General features: G+C 37.6%; 1 protein-coding gene across 1 annotated transcript in view; it reads right to left on the bottom strand.

The window, feature by feature from the left end:
• Positions 1–7511: 7511 nt before the first annotated feature.
• The window catches only part of LOC124613124, a 95987-nt gene continuing 84259 nt past the window's right edge, over positions 7512–19239 (bottom strand). The window contains exon 4 of the mRNA XM_047141740.1: positions 7512–8205. Coding sequence (XP_046997696.1) covers positions 8126–8205 — 80 coding nt within the window. The 3' untranslated portion in view covers positions 7512–8125. The remainder of the gene's footprint in view (positions 8206–19239) is intronic.

Raw genomic sequence — 19239 nt, 5'->3', positions numbered from 1 at the left:
CGAAAAGAAAGTCCCATTCATGCTGTCGTTGCGCAACAACATTGCTTGGCAACATGCCACACAGGCAGTAATGTGGTCGTCCGTCAGCATTCGTGGCACCCACCTGGATGACACTTTTCGCATTTTCAGGTCGTCATGCAGGATTGTGTGCACAGAACCCACAGAAATGCCAATTCTGGAGGCGATCTGTTCAACAGTCATTTGGCGATCCCCCAAAACAATTCTCTCCACTTTCTCGATCATGTCGTCAGACCGGCTTGGGCGAGCCCGAGGTTGTTTTGGTTTGTTGTCACATGATGTTCTGCCTTCATTAAACTGTCGCACCCACGAACGCACTTTCGACACATCCATAACTCCATCACCACATGTCTCCTTCAACTGTCGATGAATTTCAATTGGTTTCACACCACGCAAATTCAGAAAACGAATGATTGCACGCTGTTCAAGTAAGGAAAACGTCGCCATTTTAAGTATTTAAAACAGTTTTCATTCTTACCGCTGGCGGTAAAATTCCATCTGCCGTACGGTGCTGCCATCTCTGGGACGTATTGACAATGAACGCGGCCTCATTTTAAAACAATGCGCATGTTTCTATCTCTTTCCAGTGCGGAGAAAAAAAATCGGATGCTTTATAACTTGAATGCACCTCGTAGATTTGAATTTTTGTGCCCCGTGTTCAAATGCAATATTATGTTTTTTTTCCTTTTGTTGCCGCGTAATTATGTGGAATCAACACTTTTTGTGACATCGTAAAATACAATAGAATTATTTACAAAAGAAATGAGCATTCAGGTCTTATTAGAACAGTTTTTATCATCTTAAATCTTATGTAATGCACAGTAATTGAAAAATAAAACGTAAATTGTAGTATTCCATTTTCTCATTGATTTTAACTTTAAATCTTCACGAGAACCAGTGCTTCCACTACGATGATATCTATCACAAAAACTTCCAAAGCGTAAGAATTCACTGTATCACTAGCAACGTGCGAAGGCAAGTATGCCACAGTCGCATTTTCTAGAGCGAATAGATTTAGGAAAAATCCACATTAACGTTCTAAACACCCCGCGATCTGTCAATAATTTCGCTCCAAACTACGCATATCGAAGAATTTTCTCAGTAGCTCGATATTGATTGCGGATCAAGACGTGTATTGTAATTGCATCGCTTTTTGCTATACGATGAGAATAGGACACTTCTGTAATCAGAAGATGTCTTCTTCACCCGTCAACAAAAGTATACCATGCAGGGTTAACATAAAGGCACACTGGTGTGGAATTACTTTTAACGAACACATCACTATTCCGATTTCAAAAATGGTTCAAATGGCTCTGAGCACTATGGGACTTAACAGCTGTGGTCATCAGTCCCCTAGAACTTAGAACTACTTAAACCTAACTAACCTAAGGACATCACACACATCCATGCCCGAGGCAGGATTTGAACCTGCGACGTAGCAGTCGCACGGTTCCGGACTGCGCGCCTAGAACCGCGAGACCACCGCGGCCGGCATTCCGATTTCATCAACAAACAGCCCACTGTATCAGGAAGGATCATTATGTTCAACCTAATGAGTCAGTAACGTAGAGAAACGTCATTTTTACGGAAGGTCGCAAAACGTGGTCCAAAATCTGATGATAGGTTGCATTTGCGAGCTTTACAAAATTTTGTGACTGTTGCGTATACATTCTGTAGCCTTTCTATTAATTGGTTGACGTCTTGTTGGACTCGAGCACTTAGATTGCCACTGTCCTCTTAGAGACAAAGGAAACTGTTTGTAGGGTTTGCTGGAAAGTGTTATTGGGTGTTAACTGTGATAATAGCTATTTCTAATCATATTTGACGTGCTTTCTTCTTTTGTCAATAATTCCATCGTATTTCATGATTCCTCAAGAAAATATTGAAGCCAATACATCCGCGACGAGGAAAGAGGGGAAAAAATGCAAGACTGAATTTTATGAAGTGGTGTCACAACATTTACCGTAATTTTCTCGGAGACTATTGAGTGTTGGCACCTAAGCCAAAATAGGTATCCATTTATTTTCACCCTTCATTCACCCTGCCAATTTTAGATTGTATCAGAGCGCGACCAATGGCGGGTTCTCGTTGTGAGTAATAATAAAAAGGAAAATATGAAGTGATAACGTAGTTTTCCGTGGCGATATTCTCGTGAATAAAATCTCGGAAATGGAAAAATAAAACCTAAGTCGAGCATCCATCACAACACCATTTACAGAGAGAAGCCATCGAGAGTAACGAAACATTAATAATGCCGTAAGATGTTTCTTGATCTCGTAAAATATATGTGCCTTTGAGGTTTGTGTGTATGTATGTGTATGTGTATGTGTGTGTGTGTGTGTGTGTGTCGTAGTTCACAGCTGTAATCTGTAATCCACTCATTGGCTATCCCATCACCACCAGGATGTATTTTTTCACGAATTCAGCAGAAGGATACACGTTAAAAATATCTGTTGCATACAGATAAGGAAACTGCAGTCGATGACACAATATTCGAATAGTGGATTAGAGAAAATAATTGTGGGTCGTACACTGGGCAATATTTCACAACCGATACATTTGATTAATATGTAATCTATGGTGAATAGATTTTCTTTTCGTATTTGTCGCCACTTGGTGTAACCTAAGAATTGTTGGACAAGAAACTGATTCGACTCTGTGGAAGGGTGCATCATTTCGGCAGTATGACGATGTTTTATCATCAGGATCTTACCTGAAATGTTACTGAAAGAAGAAATTTTCAGTAAATAAACACTGTTGTTATCAGGCTATTCTCGTCGTGCCTCAGCGCAGCTGTTTCATTCTTATATCGTGGAGAGCAGAAAATGGACGGGACGGACAAAACAAGTTATTATTCAAGAATAAAGCGAATTTCGTGACAGATGGTCTTTATTTATTACAAACTCTTTGAGATGCCCATTTACAAAGTACATTTACTTTCAGACATAGCCTCTAGAAAGATTTTAGGTAAAAGTACGAACGGTAAATATAACATTTACATTATGTAGCTCTGATATGTAATAATAAAGAAGCATTTCACGAAAAGTGCGTGTTGCTAAACGCTTGCAAAAATAGTCCAACGGTAGCAGAGGCCAGTTAAGGCAAACGCAACTTTGTATTCTAATTAGCTCGTTATACATTGCAGATTGCTTCCAATTTACATACCATAATTTAGTACACACAGTGACTCACTCTCCACCTCGTCGAGAAACGCATATACAGTCTTCCAGCGTACCCTTATAAGGCTATTTAGCGAACTACCTATTTTTGAACATACTATCTCAAACAGCACTTGCCACTAGTTAAAGTAAGGATTGTGTTACATATTGTCACCGCAAAGATCATGCTAGATTTAACTTTGTGAAGAACTATTCCTTTTACCAAGAGCAGGGGGAGCGACAGTTAAAACTAAGTGTTTGAAAGCAGCCACAAGTCGCACTTTCTATTTTTTTTGACTGGTTTCGCTCTTCCAATGAACAAGAGCATCATCAGAATACACACTGTAAAAGATACAAATTGAGATAATACGGAAAACTTACATTGACATTACTTGAAATACACATTTTACTTACAGTAGGGTGACTTACGTTTAAAGTTGGCTGACAGAATTAAAGAATTTCTATAGTTGTAAATTGTCTTTGGACAGACTATACCATGGACATTACAAGCACAGTTGTACAATCAATTTCGTCTTTGGTGCTGTCAGTGTCAGCATTTACTACTGCACTTTAAACGTACTTTAAACATAATACAGCCAGATTGATCTTTAAAGCTGTCAGCCAACTTTAAGGGCAATCTTTAATGCTGCCAGCCAATTTTAAACGTAAGTCACAGTACTGGAAACAGAATATGTCAATGTAAATTTTTCATTTGATCTCAATTTGTACTTTTGCAGTGCATATTCTGATGCTGCTGCTGTTCGTTTGAAGAGTGAAACCGACCAACAAAAAATACAAAGCGCGACGTGTGGCTGTTTTCAAAAACTTAACTCTCCCTTTCTTGACTATGCTGTTTGATTCTGCGTCCAAGAAAAGCTGTCGTGAAAATGGCGATCTCAGACCTTAGGGAATTTAGAGAAATAAAACGTTATCTCAAGATTTATCTACTTCACGATAACTACAATTTGATAACAGCTCAATTCTGAAATGTGGTAAGAGACATTGATAAGCCGTCATATGATACGACGACATTAAGTGTGCAAAAACTCGTTTAATATAAAAAATATAGTGTTTCAAAGCTATATCGCTGCAAGATTTATTGTAGTCTCAATAAAATATTTCTCAATGATATGAAGTGTTTCGTAACTATTATAAAATTTTCAATAGGAACAAAGAGTTTGCCTTTCTTTATATTTACGTTATTTTCCTTGTAAACACCTGTTACATAGTTTCATCATTTATAGTTTGCCAATGTCACACTACTCTAGGCCACCAGCAAATAGCTCTGGCCTCGTAAATAAGGAAACTCGATTTATGTCCTCCAGTGTATTCTCTTTCACAGCCACCTGTTAAACGTACTGCAAAAATACGGTAAAGAGATGATACGTATTTTTAAATCTTGTTAAAAACGTTCAGGATGCATGAATAATTATCTTATCAGCAAGAATAGTGCTCAGAATAATCTTCGATATTTACTGAATTCTTCTTTGGTGATTACCAAACATGTAAATAACAACAAATGGTGAACATTCTCTTGATGTTCTGCAACATTTTTATTTATTGTCTAATCAGTCTTCGGCTAAGTTATAGACTTGCAGCTTTCCATGCACTGTTGTAGTGTGCCATATCTGATCCATTAACCGATCACCCTTTCAAATAGCACTGTAGGAGACCAAAGACAATACCTCACTGAAGTCGCTCTGTCCTGATTGATAACAATTACACACAATTTACAGAAAATGTGTATAGTTGTTATCATTTTGTTTGCAAATACACATTAGCATTTTATAATAGCGATAAAATAAGCAGAAAGTTACTCACCCATGAAGATGCTGTCATAAAGTGTGAGGTCTACCAGATCATCTGCAAGCACTGTAGAACATCATTTGTGGGTCAGTCAAACAAAATTGCGGCAATTGAGTTGTCTAGAGCAATTGAGTTGTCTGGTCATGAGGGAAACTAGAGACGCAGTAAACACCTGGCAAGTATCATCCAGCGGCAAACTACCCACATGATGTATATTTTGGCATTCTTCACACCGTTAAGAAAAGTAGGTTGTATCGTCGCTAGAAATATTGAAAATCAATAAGCAGTTGACGAAGGGTGTAAGCTTAGATTTAAATGAACAGTCGTATCTCCTCCTAACCATCTGCTAAATTATGTTTCAGTTATGAAAATGCGTATGGAACTAGATAAGTACAACACTAAAATAATTTTTATATTGTAAGACCTTTTTTTGAACGACATATATGCTGAAGATCAAGCTGAAGATCAATTTTACAGTATTTAAAGTCGAAACGTCTGTGTTACCTACTATCTCTGTGTAATTCATGTTACTTTTTCTGCTGACAATTAGGTGATATCTGATGATTGCCTAAAAGTCGAGAATAGATTAGTGAATGAATAAAAAAATGTTGCATAACATCAAGGAAGTGTTCTGTATTTGATATCTTTGACGTGTTGATAGAAATGAGTAACAATCTTCGGGATAACATAATAATAAATTTCATATCACATTGGGACTGAACGTACATGCAATTCATTATTGTAGTTATAAGGGATTGCGAGAATAATTTAGCACCCATACAAAAAATGTTAATTATGTGCTTGTAAATTTACTTACACAGCAGCAGCGAACTGGCATTCTTTTAAACTCTTTTGTTTCGAAATACACATGCAACTAAAAAAACTAGTTCGCAGTTTTTGGGAAGTTTCTGTTACAGCAAAATATTTCAGAGATGCAAAAAGGATATTACGTCTCATTTATCCTCTTCAGATAGGTAAGTACAGTACTTCAGACTTTTTTTACAATTTCATTTGTTACAGGAATTTCTATGGTCATGATGTTGTGGGAAGATTGCTGTTTTCCATGCAGACGTGAAGTGTTATGACAAGAAGATGAAACGTAGTACACAAAAGATCATTTCGTTTCTGTGTTCGACGATATTAACATGAAAAAATTTGGCTGTAGTGTTTCGAATGTTGCGCTGAAATGCAATGTAGGAACTGTGAGCATTTTGTGAACTCTTTTGTCACAGTTTTTATTTTCAAAAATAGAATATTTTATGTTCATTAATGTACTTACTCTCATTATGTTCATTAGACAAATCTTTGCATTGTTATATAAAGGTGACCCATTTTCAGCCAACAAAGGGCAAAGTATGGAGATCTGTCAGCATTGTAGAAAGAACACTTGATTCCTGAATTTCAAGTTTAAACAAGGACATATGCAAAGTTTTGTTCCATTATCATTCCCAGACAGTCTTAAATAAGCGACTCCTAAATGGCTGTAATACTTACATGTTCTTGTTTCTTAGTTATTCAGATCTGTTGCGCTATGCTTCCCCTTGTCAAATGACCATGATCGCTTTAATACGTTTCCATGGTTTTCAGTCTCCATAGCGAAGTGCCAACCATGTATGCCTGCTGTGGCTTATAGCAGAAAATGTTAGTGTTGGAAGATTGAACAGCTTACACTTCTGCCTGAGTAACCTGCTATTTCAGACGATGTAGCTACGCTTACTTTCATTTCATTTGCGTCCAATGAATAATGAAAGAAACTCCGAATCACTGCTAAATATTTCTCCGTATGTCTCTTTTTGCAGTCAGGGAGAACAAAAAATTACAGAACTACTCATTTCTATCTATTCTTCGAGTTGTTAACATGTTATGTAAATTAACATAAATATTTAAGGTAGATCGGCTAATCTAACTGAACTGGCATCCACTAACAACAAAAACTGAATTAGCAAAGACACATTATTTTCTTTTATGAATATAAAAGAGGTAATGCTCTTTGGGTCTTATTGTGTGCAGTATGGCACATTGCGTCTATAACATTTAAAAGAAACTAGGTTTAAGACATATGTATGTTACGAAACGCAATTCTTTTAGGTCCTGAATGATGATCACTTCGTATCTGTTTCAGGTGAGTGATAGTTTTATGCATGTCAGAAGATATTCGCCTAGTGTTCTAAAGTTTGAAATGAGGTAAATCTGAGAACAGACAAACAGAGAAATAATCCACACACAATGCATGCGAATTTAATTCCGAAACAGAGATCATATTTTCTTTGGCAATGGACAGTGCACATTGAATTTTTTTAAAAATAAGTGTAGTGGAATCGATGTTTCGAATGTGCCCCTCTTTTCCAAGTACAAACATACTTAACCCAGAATTATCCATAAGAGAGACGATTAAAACCTAGAACGGAAGTTGTAATACAGTAGGCAATGCTATTAATACTAAAATTAGCAATGAGAATCTCTGTAATGACGTCTAATAGGGTTGCAATGAATAAATTAGTGGCGTTTCACGTAGACGCCTTGAGCTGATTTAAATTTTATAAATAAATTTATTAATCAAAACTACTACTAAGACAATGAATAAATATGTTTAGGACAGCTGTTTCCAAACCTTAAGCCTTCATACACCGCATGAACCATTTCTGGAATATGAGTAAATATGTGAAATCAAACTGAAAAGAATTCGGAGAATCAGTTCAAGGCAATTAAACATAATAAAACCGATAAAGGACCCAGAGAAATTTTACCTTTTTTATAAGATTTTAACGATAATACAATAAAAGTAAGCTAGTGAGTCATGAGTTCACAACATTATCACAATATTGTTTAGCCACAAACGTATGATTTCTTGAAAGCTTCATGTCATAAAGTTTACAAACGATTATTCTAAAATACTGTATCTTATAAATATTGAATATTCTGAGGCAATAAATAATATTGAACTGGTGGTAACCGTGAAGAGGCTCTCTAGCATTAGACACCTTGTAATTTTTATACATAATCATTGATACGGTGTATGAAGATTGATGTTGCTTCAGTGTGTACTTCAGTCACGTAGGAGGCAGGAGCGAGTACGCTGTCCCGTGCAGTACTGAGGATGCGACGAAAATGTTGGCGGCTCTGGGCGGCGTCGGAGCTACCATTTAGAAGGCGGCAGCTAGGGTGAATACAGCAATGCCCGCCAGTGCTACCAACTGCAGCGACCCGCCTCTCAGATCAGAGCCTGTGTAACAGGAAACCCATGTCATAACCAACTGAAATTAAGTTAAATACATTGGTCATTGACTGATGATTCCCCTGCAGGGAGCCGACTTGTAAAAAATAATGGGGGGGGGGGGCATACTGGGAGTTCTGCCACGGAAAATTTTCTAAATTTTAATTGAGAAATAGTGAGTTTTAAAGTTTTTTAGCATTTTAAGGTCATATGATCAACATTAGAACCCTGAAAACTGGACTCTCGATAACTCGACACTCTGGGATACTCGACAAGCCTGACACATTTTTTGACTTTGAAAAAAGAAACAAAACATAAACACTCCTGGAATTACCGTGAAAAGGTAATTTAATTAACAGTAGTAATCATGCTTATAGACTATTACGCAGCAGTGACTATATAGCTCTGAAAAGTCTGAAATTATATTTAAATAAATCCTAAACTATCATTAAAAGAATAAAACATAAAATATTGCTGTCGCACAGTAATAGCACTTTGATTAATAAGTGAAATAGCTTACTTTGAATAAGGTTCAGGGTTCATTAAATAAAAACAATATCTCGAAGTTAATGCTTCAATACAATTGTTGTTGTTGTTGTGGTCTTCAGTCCTGAGACTGGTGTGATGCAGCTCTCCATGCTACTCTATCCTGTGCAACCTTCTTCATCTCCCAGTACCTACTACAACCTACATCCTTCTGAATGTGCTTAGTGTATTCATCTCTTGGTCTCCCTCTACGATTTTTACCCTCCACGCTGCCCTCCAATACTCACCTGGTGATCCCTTGATGCCTCAGAACAGGTCCTACCAACCGATCCCTTATTCTGGTCAAGTTGTGCCACAAACTTCTCTTCTCCCCAATCCTATTCAATACTTCCTCATTAGTTACGTGATCTACCCATCTAATCTTCAGCATTCTTCTGTAGCACCACATTTCGAAAGCTTCTATTCTCTTCTTGTCCAAATTATTCATCGTCCATGTTTCACTTCCATACATGGCTACACTCCATACAAATACTTTCAAAAATGACTTCCTGACACTTAAATCTATACTCGATGTTAACAAATTTCTCTTCTTCAGAAACGCTTTCCTTGCCATTGCCAGTCTACATTTTATATCCTCTCTACTTCGACCATCATCAGTTATTTTGCTCCCCAAATAACAAAACTCCTTTATTACTTTAAGTGTCTCATTTCCTAATCTAATTCCCTCAGCATCACCCGACTTAATTCGACTACATTCCATTATCCTCGTTTTGCTTTTGTTGATGTTCATCTTATATCCTCCTTTCAAACCGCTATCCATTCCATTCAACTGCTCTTCCAAGTGCTTTGCTGTCTCTGACAGAATTACAATGTCATCGGCGAACCTCAAAGTTTTTATTTCTTCTCCATGGATTTTAATACCTACTCCGAATCATTCTTTTGTTTCCTTTACTGCTTGCTCAATATACAGATTGAATAACATCGGGGAGAGGCTACAACCCTGACTTACCCCCATCCCAACAACTGCTTCCCTTTCGTGTCCCTCGACTCTTATAACTGCCATCTGGTTTCTATACAAGAAACTGCAAAAAGGTGGGAATTTAAGGGGATGGAACCTGGATAAACTGACTAAACCAGAGGTTGTACAGAGTTTCAGGAAGAGTATAAGTGAACAATTGACAGGAATGGGGGAAAGAAATACAGTAGAAGAAGAATGGGTAGCTCTGAGGGATGAAGTAGTGAAGGCAGCAGAGGATCAAGCAGGTAAAAGGACAAGGGCTATAGAAATCCTTGGGCAACAGAAGAAATATTGAATTTAATTGATGAAAGGAGAAAATATAAAAATGCAGTAAATGAAGCAGGCAAAAAGGAATACAAACGTCTCAAAAATGGGATCGACAGGAAGTGCAAAATGGCTAAGCAGGGATGGCTAGAGGACAAATGTAAGGATGTAGAGGCTTATCTCACTAGGGGTAAGATAGATACCGCCTACAGGAAAATTAAAGAGACCTTTGGAGAAAAGAGAGCCACTTGTATGAATAGCAAGAGCTCAGATGGAAACCCCATTCTACGCAAAGAAGGGCAAGTAGAAAGGTGGAAGGAGTATATAGAGGGTCTATACAAGGGTGATGTACTTTAGGACAATATTATGGAAATGGAAGAGGATGTAGATGAAGATGAAATGGGAGATACGATACTGCGTGAAGAGTTTGACAGAGCAGTGAAAGACCTGAGTCGAAACAAGGCCCCGGGAGTAGACAACATTCCATTGGAACTACTGACGGCCTTGGGAGAGCCAGTCCTGACAAAAGTCTACCATCTGGTTAGCAAGATGTATGAGACAGGCGAAATACCCTCAGACTTCAAGAAGAATATAATAATCCCAATCCCAAAGAAAGCAGGTGTTGACATGTGAAAATTACCGAACTATCAGTTTAATAAGCCACGGCTGAAAAATACTAACGCGTATTCTTTACACACGAATGGAATAACTGGTAGAAGCCGACCTCGGCGAAGATCAGTTTGGATTCCGCAGAAATGTTGGAACACGTGAGGCAATACTGACCCTACGACGTATATTAGAAAATAGGTCAAGGAAAGGCAAACCTACATTTCTAGCATTTGCAGACTTAGAGAAAGCTTTTGACAATGTTGACTGGAATACTCTCTCTCAAATTCTGAAGGTGGCAGGGGTAAAATACAGGGAGCAAAAGGCTATTTACAATTTGTACAGAAACCAGGTGGCAGTTATAAGAGTCGAGGGACATGAAAGGGAAGCAGCGGTTGGGAAGGGAGTGAGACAGGGTTGTAGCCTATCCCCGATGTTATTCAACCTGTATATTGAGCAAGCAGTGAGGGAATCAGAAGAAAAATTCGGAGTATGTATTAAAGTCCATGGAGAAGAAATGAAAACATTGAGGTTCGCCGATGACGTTGTAATTCTGTCAGAGACAGCAAAGGACTTGGAAGAGCAGTTGTGCGGAATGGACAGTGTCTTGAAAGGAGGATATATAATGAACATCAACAAAAGCAAAACGAGGATAATGGAATGTAGTCGAATTAAGTCGGGAGATGCTGAGGGAATTAGATTAAGAAATGAGACACTTAAAGTAGTTAAGGAGTTTTGATATTTGGGGAGCAAAATAACTGATGAGGGTCGACGTAGAAAGGATATAAAATGTAGACTGGCTACGGCAAGGAAAGCATTTCTGAAGAAGAGAAATTTGTTAATATCGAGTATAGATTTAAGTGTCAGGAAGTCGTTTCTGAATGTATTTGTATGGAGTGTAGCCATGTATGGAAGTGAAACATGGACGATAAATAGATTAGTCAAGAAAAGAATAGAAGCTCTCGAAATGTGGTGGTACAGAAGAATGCTGAAGATTAGATGGGTAGATCACGTAACTAATGAGGAGGTATTGAATAGGATTGGGGAGAAGAAAAATTTGTGGCACAACTTGACTAGAAGAAGGGATCGGTTGGTAGGACATGTTCTGAGGCATCAAGGGATCACCAATTTAGTATTGGAGGGCTGCGTGGAGGGCAAAAATCGTAGAGGGTGACCAAGAGATGAATAAACCAAGCAGATTCAGAAGGATGTAGGTTGCTGTAAGTACTGGGAGATGAAGAAGCTTGCACAGTCTAGAGTAGCATGGAGAGCTGCATCAAACCAGTCTCAGGACTGAAGACAACAACAACAACAACAACAACACCACGCATGTTTTCATAAGGCCAGTTTTTGTTTATTAGTGATATCGGCTAACATATTCAAGTGTAAGCGTAGTCTGTCAATGTCTAGATCATTTTTGAAAAACTCAGCTGATTTTTCCAAATTTGTTTCACCGCAGTTTTCTAAAAGCATCACTCTTGTTCAACTGCAATGCCCTGTGTGAGTCCAGTTGAAGCAAACCGCTCAGTAATGCAAGACTGAACTGTTTCACAGACTTCAATGTAAATAGCTTTGTGGTTTTCCTTTGGGGTTTTGAAACTGTGTGGTGAACTGGCTTCATTGTTTTCATACTTCTTTGATATACTTCGATTCCAAGGAAGCGAAGGATCATCAACTTGTGAAGGTTTTTCTTTTAAACAGAATTCCCAAAAGTGTTAAAAACTATCACGCCTTCCATTCAGTATACAAATCAAGCCCTCATATATGTTTTCCAGATCAGCAAAACGTAGATGAGGTCAATGAATTTTTTCATTGACATCTTCTACTGGGTTCATCGCATGGCAATAAAGACGGAAAATGAAATGTGTTGAATTGTAATGTTGACTCAAGGTAGCCTGCACATTTGTAACTTGTCTCTGTTTTGTCCACTGCAGAAAATGTTTCAAAAAACTCTTGAAGTGTTTCAAAGTTTTTGAATATTCTCAAGATACTAGAAGCTCGCATAGTCCATCGAGTTGGGCAAAGGGGTCGTAAACCAGCTTGGTCGTTGGCGCTCTCACAGCGTATGCTTCTGAAAAGTCCCATCCTTTTGTTGTATTCCCTTACGGTGTTTATTAAGTCCTTGGCTAAAGCCATAATATCGCTCATAGACGTAAGACGGCGGAGACTGTCTACAACTGCCAAGTCTAAACTTTTGAGTAGTGCAGAGAACATAACGTCCTTTTGGTTGTATATCCAAAAATAACATTTTTAGTCCATCGAGTTGGGCAAAGAGGTCGTAAACCAGCTTGGTCGTTGGCGCTCTCACAGCGTATGCTTCTTAAAAGTCCCATCCTTTTGTTGTATTCCCTTACGGTGTTTATTAAGTCCTTGGTTAAAGCCATAATATCGCTCATAGACGTAAGACGGCGGAGACTGTCTACAACTGCCAAGTCTAAACTTTTGGGTAGTGCAGAGAACATAACGTCCTTTTGGTTGTATATCCAAAAATTACATTTTTAGTCCTTTGAACTTACCTCTCATATTCGAGGCACCATCATAGCACTGTCCTCGTAAGTTGTCCATTGCCAAATGAAGATGAGGAAAAAGGTCTTTTTAAATATTAAACAGAGTTTGTGATTCAGTGTTGGGTGTCTGGTATAAGCCAATAAAGTCTACGTTGATGATTAAGGAACCATCGACAGTATGAATACAAAATGCCACTTGTTCGTGAGTCGATGAATCACTTGTTTCGTCAACCACAATAGAAAAATGTTCAGTCTTCTTGATTGATGCCAATACCTTCCTCAACACAGACATTCCTAGTAGATCAATCATCTCGTTTTGGGACGCCCACTTACACCCCGAACGCCATAACCATTCTTTAAACTCAGGTACGTCATTCTTTCGGAGTTGCAACGACTGAAAGAAATTGAGTTTACGTCTTCGTGCCCTCTAATTGCTAGTCTTTGTCGGCAAAGAAATTTGAAGGTAGTATAAATTGTCTCAAGAGCTAAACGGCCTTTCTTCATATCACCATCTAACTGTTCATTCAGCTGGGAGGCCACACTTCGGTTAGTGATAGAATTTAGTTTCAGAACACCTTCTTTATGCATAAACATATTTTCATTAAGACAGAATTTTTCCAAAGCCTTTTTCCAGTTAGAAAACACTATGGAAGTAAATGCATCTTCTTTTTTTGAAGAAAATTATAATAGATTTTTAGCATCTGCCTCTTTGCAGGTTTCGAAGAAACCTTTTTCGGTAGATGCTTCATATTCTGGCCATATATATTTGATCAACCACGACTTCTGAAATGATCTTCCCTTACCAGATTGACCAGGTCACGGCTGTGAACCGTTCTCGCCTGAAGACAAAGAAGCAGTGGACGACACAATAATTGCTGGATTAGATTAGATTAGATTAGATTAATACTAGTTCCATGGATCATGAATACGATATTTCGTAATGATGTGGAACGAGTCGAATTTTCCAATATGTGACATAATTAGGTTAATTTAACAACATACTTAAGTTAATATAACTACTTTTTTTTGTTTTTTTTTATTTTTATTTTTTTATTTTTTTAAATATTTTTTTTCTTAATTTATATCTAAAAATTCCTCTATGGAGTAGAAGGAGTTGTCATTCAGAAATTCTTTTAATTTCTTCTTAAATACTTGTTGGTTATCTGTCAGACTTTTGATACTATTTGGTAAGTGACCAAAGACTTTAGTGCCAGTATAATTCACCCCTTTCTGTGCCAAAGTTAGATTTAATCTTGAATAGTGAAGATCGTCCTTTCTCCTAGTATTGTAGTTATGCACACTGCTATTACTTTTGAATTGGGTTTGGTTGTTAATAACAAATTTCATAAGAGAGTATATATACTGAGAAGCTACTGTGAATATCCCTAGATCCTTAAATAAATGTCTGCAGGATGATCTTGGGTGGACTCCAGCTATTATTCTGATTACACGCTTCTGTGCAATAAATACTTTATTCCTCAGTGATGAATTACCCCAAAATATGATGCCATATGAAAGCAATGAGTGAAAATATGTGTAGTAAGCTAATTTACTAAGATGTTTATCACCAAAATTTGCAATGACCCTTATTGCATAAGTAGCTGAACTCAAACGTTTCAGCAGATCATCAATTTGTTTCTTCCAATTTAATCTCTCATCAATGGACATACCTAAAAATTTGGAATATTCTACCTTAGCTATATGCTTCTGATTAAGGTCTATATTTATTAATGGCGTCATACCATTCACTGTACGGAACTGTACGTACTGTGTCTTATCAAAATTCAGTGAGAGTCCGTTTACAAGGAACCACTTAGTAATTTTCTGAAAGACAGTATTGACAATTTCATCAGTTAATTCTTGTTTCTCAGGTGTGATTACTATACTTGTATCATCAGCAAAGAGAACTAACTTTGCCTCTTCATGAATATAGAATGGCAAGTCATTAATATATAATAAGAACAACAAAGGACCCAAGACTGACCCTTGTGGAACCCCATTCTTGATAGTTCCCCAGTTTGAGGAATGTGCTGATCTTTGCATGTTACAAGAACTACTTATTTCAACTTTCTGCACTCTTCCAGTTAGGTACGAATTAAACCATTTGTGCACTGTCCCACTCATGCCACAATACTTGAGCTTGTCTAGCAGAATTTCATGATTTACACAATCAAAAGCCTTTGAGAGATCACAAAAAATCCCAATGGGAGGTGTTCGGTTGTTCAGATCATTCAAAATTTGACTGGTGAAAGCATATATGGCATTTTCTGTTGAAAAACCTTTTTGGAAACCAAACTGACATTTTGTTAGTATTTCATTTTTACAGATATGTGAAGCTACTCTTGAATACATTACTTTCTCAAAAATTTTGGATAAAGCTGTTAGAAGGGAGATTGGACGGTAATTGTTGACATCAGATCTATCCCCCTTTTTATGCAAAGGTATAACAATAGCATATTTCAGTCTATCAGGGAAAATGCCCTGTTCCAGAGAGCTATTACACAGGTGGCTGAGAATCTTACTTATCTGTTGAGAACAAGCTTTTAGTATTTTGCTGGAAATGCCATCAATTCCATGTGAGTTTTTGCTTTTAAGCAAGTTTATTATTTTCCTAATTTCAGAGGGAGAAGTGGGTGAGATTTCAATTATATCAAATTGCATAGGTATGGCCTCTTCCATTAACAGCCTAGCATCTTCTAATGAACACCTGGATCCTACTATATCCACAACATTTAGAAAATGATTATTAAAAATATTTTCAACTTCTGACTTTTTGTTCGTAAAGTTTTCATTCAATTTGATGGTAATACTGTCTACCTCTGCTCTTGGTTGACCTGTTTCTCTTTTAATAATATTCCAAATTGCTTTAATTTTATTATCAGAGTTGCTGATTTCAGACATGATACACATACTCCTGGATTTTTTAATAACTTTTCTTAATATAACACAGTAGTTTTTATAATTTTTGATAGTTTCTGGGTCACTACTCTTTCTTGCTGTCAGATACATTTCCCTTTTCCGGTTACAAGATATTTTTATACCCTTAGTAAGCCATGGTTTGTTACAAGGTTTCTTACGAGTATATTTAACTATTTTCTTGGGGAAGCAGTTTTCAAACGCATTTACAAAAATGTCATGAAATAAATTATATTTTAAATTGGCATCAGGTTCACAGTACACCTCATCCCAGTCTAACTGCTGTAGGCTTTCCCTGAAATTTGCAATTGTTAAATCGTTGACTGAACGTACTACTTTGGAGGACTGTTTAGTATTGCTGAATGGAGCTATGTCATATATTGTAACCAGCTGTGCACCATGATCAGAAAGACCATTCTCAACAGGCTGAGCATTTATCTGCTTAAACTTATCTTGGTCTATAAAGAAGTTATCTATCAGTGGGCTGCTATCCTTTACCACCCGAGTAGGAAAATCAATAACGGGTGTCAAATTGAAAGAACCAAGTAATACTTCAAGGTCATTTTTCCTATTACCCTCTTTCAGAGAATCTACATTGAAGTCCCCACAAATAATAATTTGCTTCCCCCTGTCTGACAGATAGCACAACAAGGAGTCCAAATTTTTCAGAAATAGATGAAAATTTCCTGATGGGGACCTATATACAGTTACAATTATAAATGTGCCTTCATTTAATTTAAGCTCACAGGCACATGCTTCTATATGTTTCTCTACACAAAACTTTTTTGTTTCTATACTTTTTGCACAATGATAACTTTTGACATATATGGCAACTCCTCCTTTCTCCATATTTTCTCTCATTACATGTGCAGAGAGCTTATAACCACTTACATTTACCTTATCCATATCAGTAACAATGTGATGCTCAGACAGGCATAGTATATCTATTTCATTCTCAGCTTCTAAATCTTCTAAACAAACCAGAAGCTCATCTACTTTATTCTTTAAACTCCCAATATTTTGATGAAATATACTTACATTATTTTTAATTATACTTTTATGAGAACCTTTCCTTATTCTAACATTTGCAGTACTCTCCTGTCTGAGTTTCTCATTGTGCTTAGGCCTAGTTCCTATACCAGTGGTCACATGGTGTTCAGAGAGGCAGATTATGTCAACTGGGTTGGGTGACTTTAATTCATCAATGGAATTACCTAGGACTGAGAAATAACTTGGTGGAGATAAAGTTTCTGGTGATTGGTGAAAATTTATAATTGATAGCTGTGATTGGTGATCCAATGCGCTGGAATTGTGCTGTATAATTTCTTTCCTAAACTGAAGATTTGTTTCAATCCTGACCTCTCGTAGAACTTGACATCTTTCTGTCTTACCTACCCTAAAAAAGGTGCTGCTCCAACACCTGTAACCACTGGTATTTTACCATTCATGGCAGTGCCTCCCCCCTTAAATTTCCTGCTATTACCCCAGCCAGTTTCCCCTTCCCTTTCCTGTTGAGATGTAGGCCGTGCCTGGTATAGTCCCACCTACTGAGATAATCAACAGGAACCACACCAATATGAGCCCCCGCACCCGATCCAAGCAGCCGTTCCAACTCCAAATTAACTCTCCCAACAGAAGAGTTCAAATGAGGCCAGTCATGGCGTCTCAGGACAGATACAAATTCAACATTGGTGTGTCTCGATGCTGACGCAATCTTTACCAGGTCACACTCTATACTGTACCCAGGATCTCTGTCGATGCTGTTCCCTGGCCCTCCCACAATAACCACGGTGTCTTCCCTGGTAAATCCTTTACAGAGTGAACCTAAATCCTCTGTCACCTGATCCAGACTAGCACTTGGTTTGAAAAAATTTGTGACCTGGTATTCTGGTCCTAATTCCTCCTGCAGAAGTTGGCCTACACCTCTGGCATGAGAACTGCCTAACAACAAAACTTTCTTCCTTTTCGATGACTTTCCTACATTCTTTTTCAATTTCCTATTGAAAGTTTGTTGTGTCCTGTCTACACCTACCTCTGCTTGAGGCTCATCAGTTTCTAACTGAAGCAACAGGTCAAACTTATTTTTGACATTAACCACAAAACTGTCTGACTTAGTTCTAGGCCTGTTCCTTCTGCTACCTGTTGCCACTTCCCACCTCTCTTTGCCCTTCTCCCTCCTTAACCTGTCCAGATCTTCCCTAGCCTGATCTAGCTCAGCCTGAAGGGCAGCAATTTTCCCCTCCTGTTCCACTATCTTCCTATCTCTGCTGCAAATCCTGCATAACCACTGATGAGCCTGATCCACTTTCCCAACACCCACGCCACTGAATTCCCCCCAGTGAAAAAAACTACTGCATCCATCACACCAAACCCCGGAACTAACAATTCTACGGCAAGTCAGGCACTTCTCACTCATGGCAAAAATAATACTTTAGCTAGAATAAATCAATTAAATTACCGAAAATCAAAAAAGACGTTACAAGAATTAAGCCTATTCACAAATGTATATAAGCAAGTTTCTGATTTAAAATTCCGCTGTTTTTCTGAGATCTGTATTAAAACAACGAAGGTATACGCTATTTATTATATATTTCACTCGATGGAATGAAAAAAGGACAATTAAACGAGATACTTTAACTTTGATTCTCCAAAAACGTTACGAGAATTAGGCCTATAAACAAATGTATATAGGCAAGTTTCTGATATAAAGTTACGCTGTTTTTCTGAAATCTGTATTAAAACAATGAAGTTATACGCTATTTACGGTAGTTTACTTATTTGTTTCCGAGAAACTAGTTAAATTACCGTGAAACAAGAAACAAACACGTTTACAAAATTTAAGCCTAAGCGCGACTTCGCGAAGTTACGATATTTTCGTGTTTTCTGAAAAAATACGCAAAGAAAAGTCAAACCTTTAACGGCAAGACTAAACGATACACTAATGCACGTATTTAATTTGTTGTCGGCGTTAAACTAAATTAAATTCCTGTCTAAATCACTTAACTTTCTGGAAATGGTTTCTGGCGTCACTTACTCGGCGGCCATCTTGGCCATCTTGGCCATCTTGGAGACTGACTTGCATTATCATCAACTTCCAAGCGCGCCTTTTTGGTAACAGATTTATCCATTGCAAACTTAACTTACAATACACTAAGAGACTAAAGTAAACGAATAAATCATAGTCATATAAAATAGTCCACTAGACACTAAAATCGGAACACTAAACACGGCTGCATCATGCACTGA

The sequence above is a fragment of the Schistocerca americana genome, chromosome 4 (assembly GCF_021461395.2).
Source record: "Schistocerca americana isolate TAMUIC-IGC-003095 chromosome 4, iqSchAmer2.1, whole genome shotgun sequence".
Taxonomy (NCBI): domain Eukaryota; kingdom Metazoa; phylum Arthropoda; class Insecta; order Orthoptera; family Acrididae; genus Schistocerca; species Schistocerca americana.
Note: the sequence above shows the minus strand (reverse complement) of the source record. Positions and strands in the feature narration are given on the sequence as shown.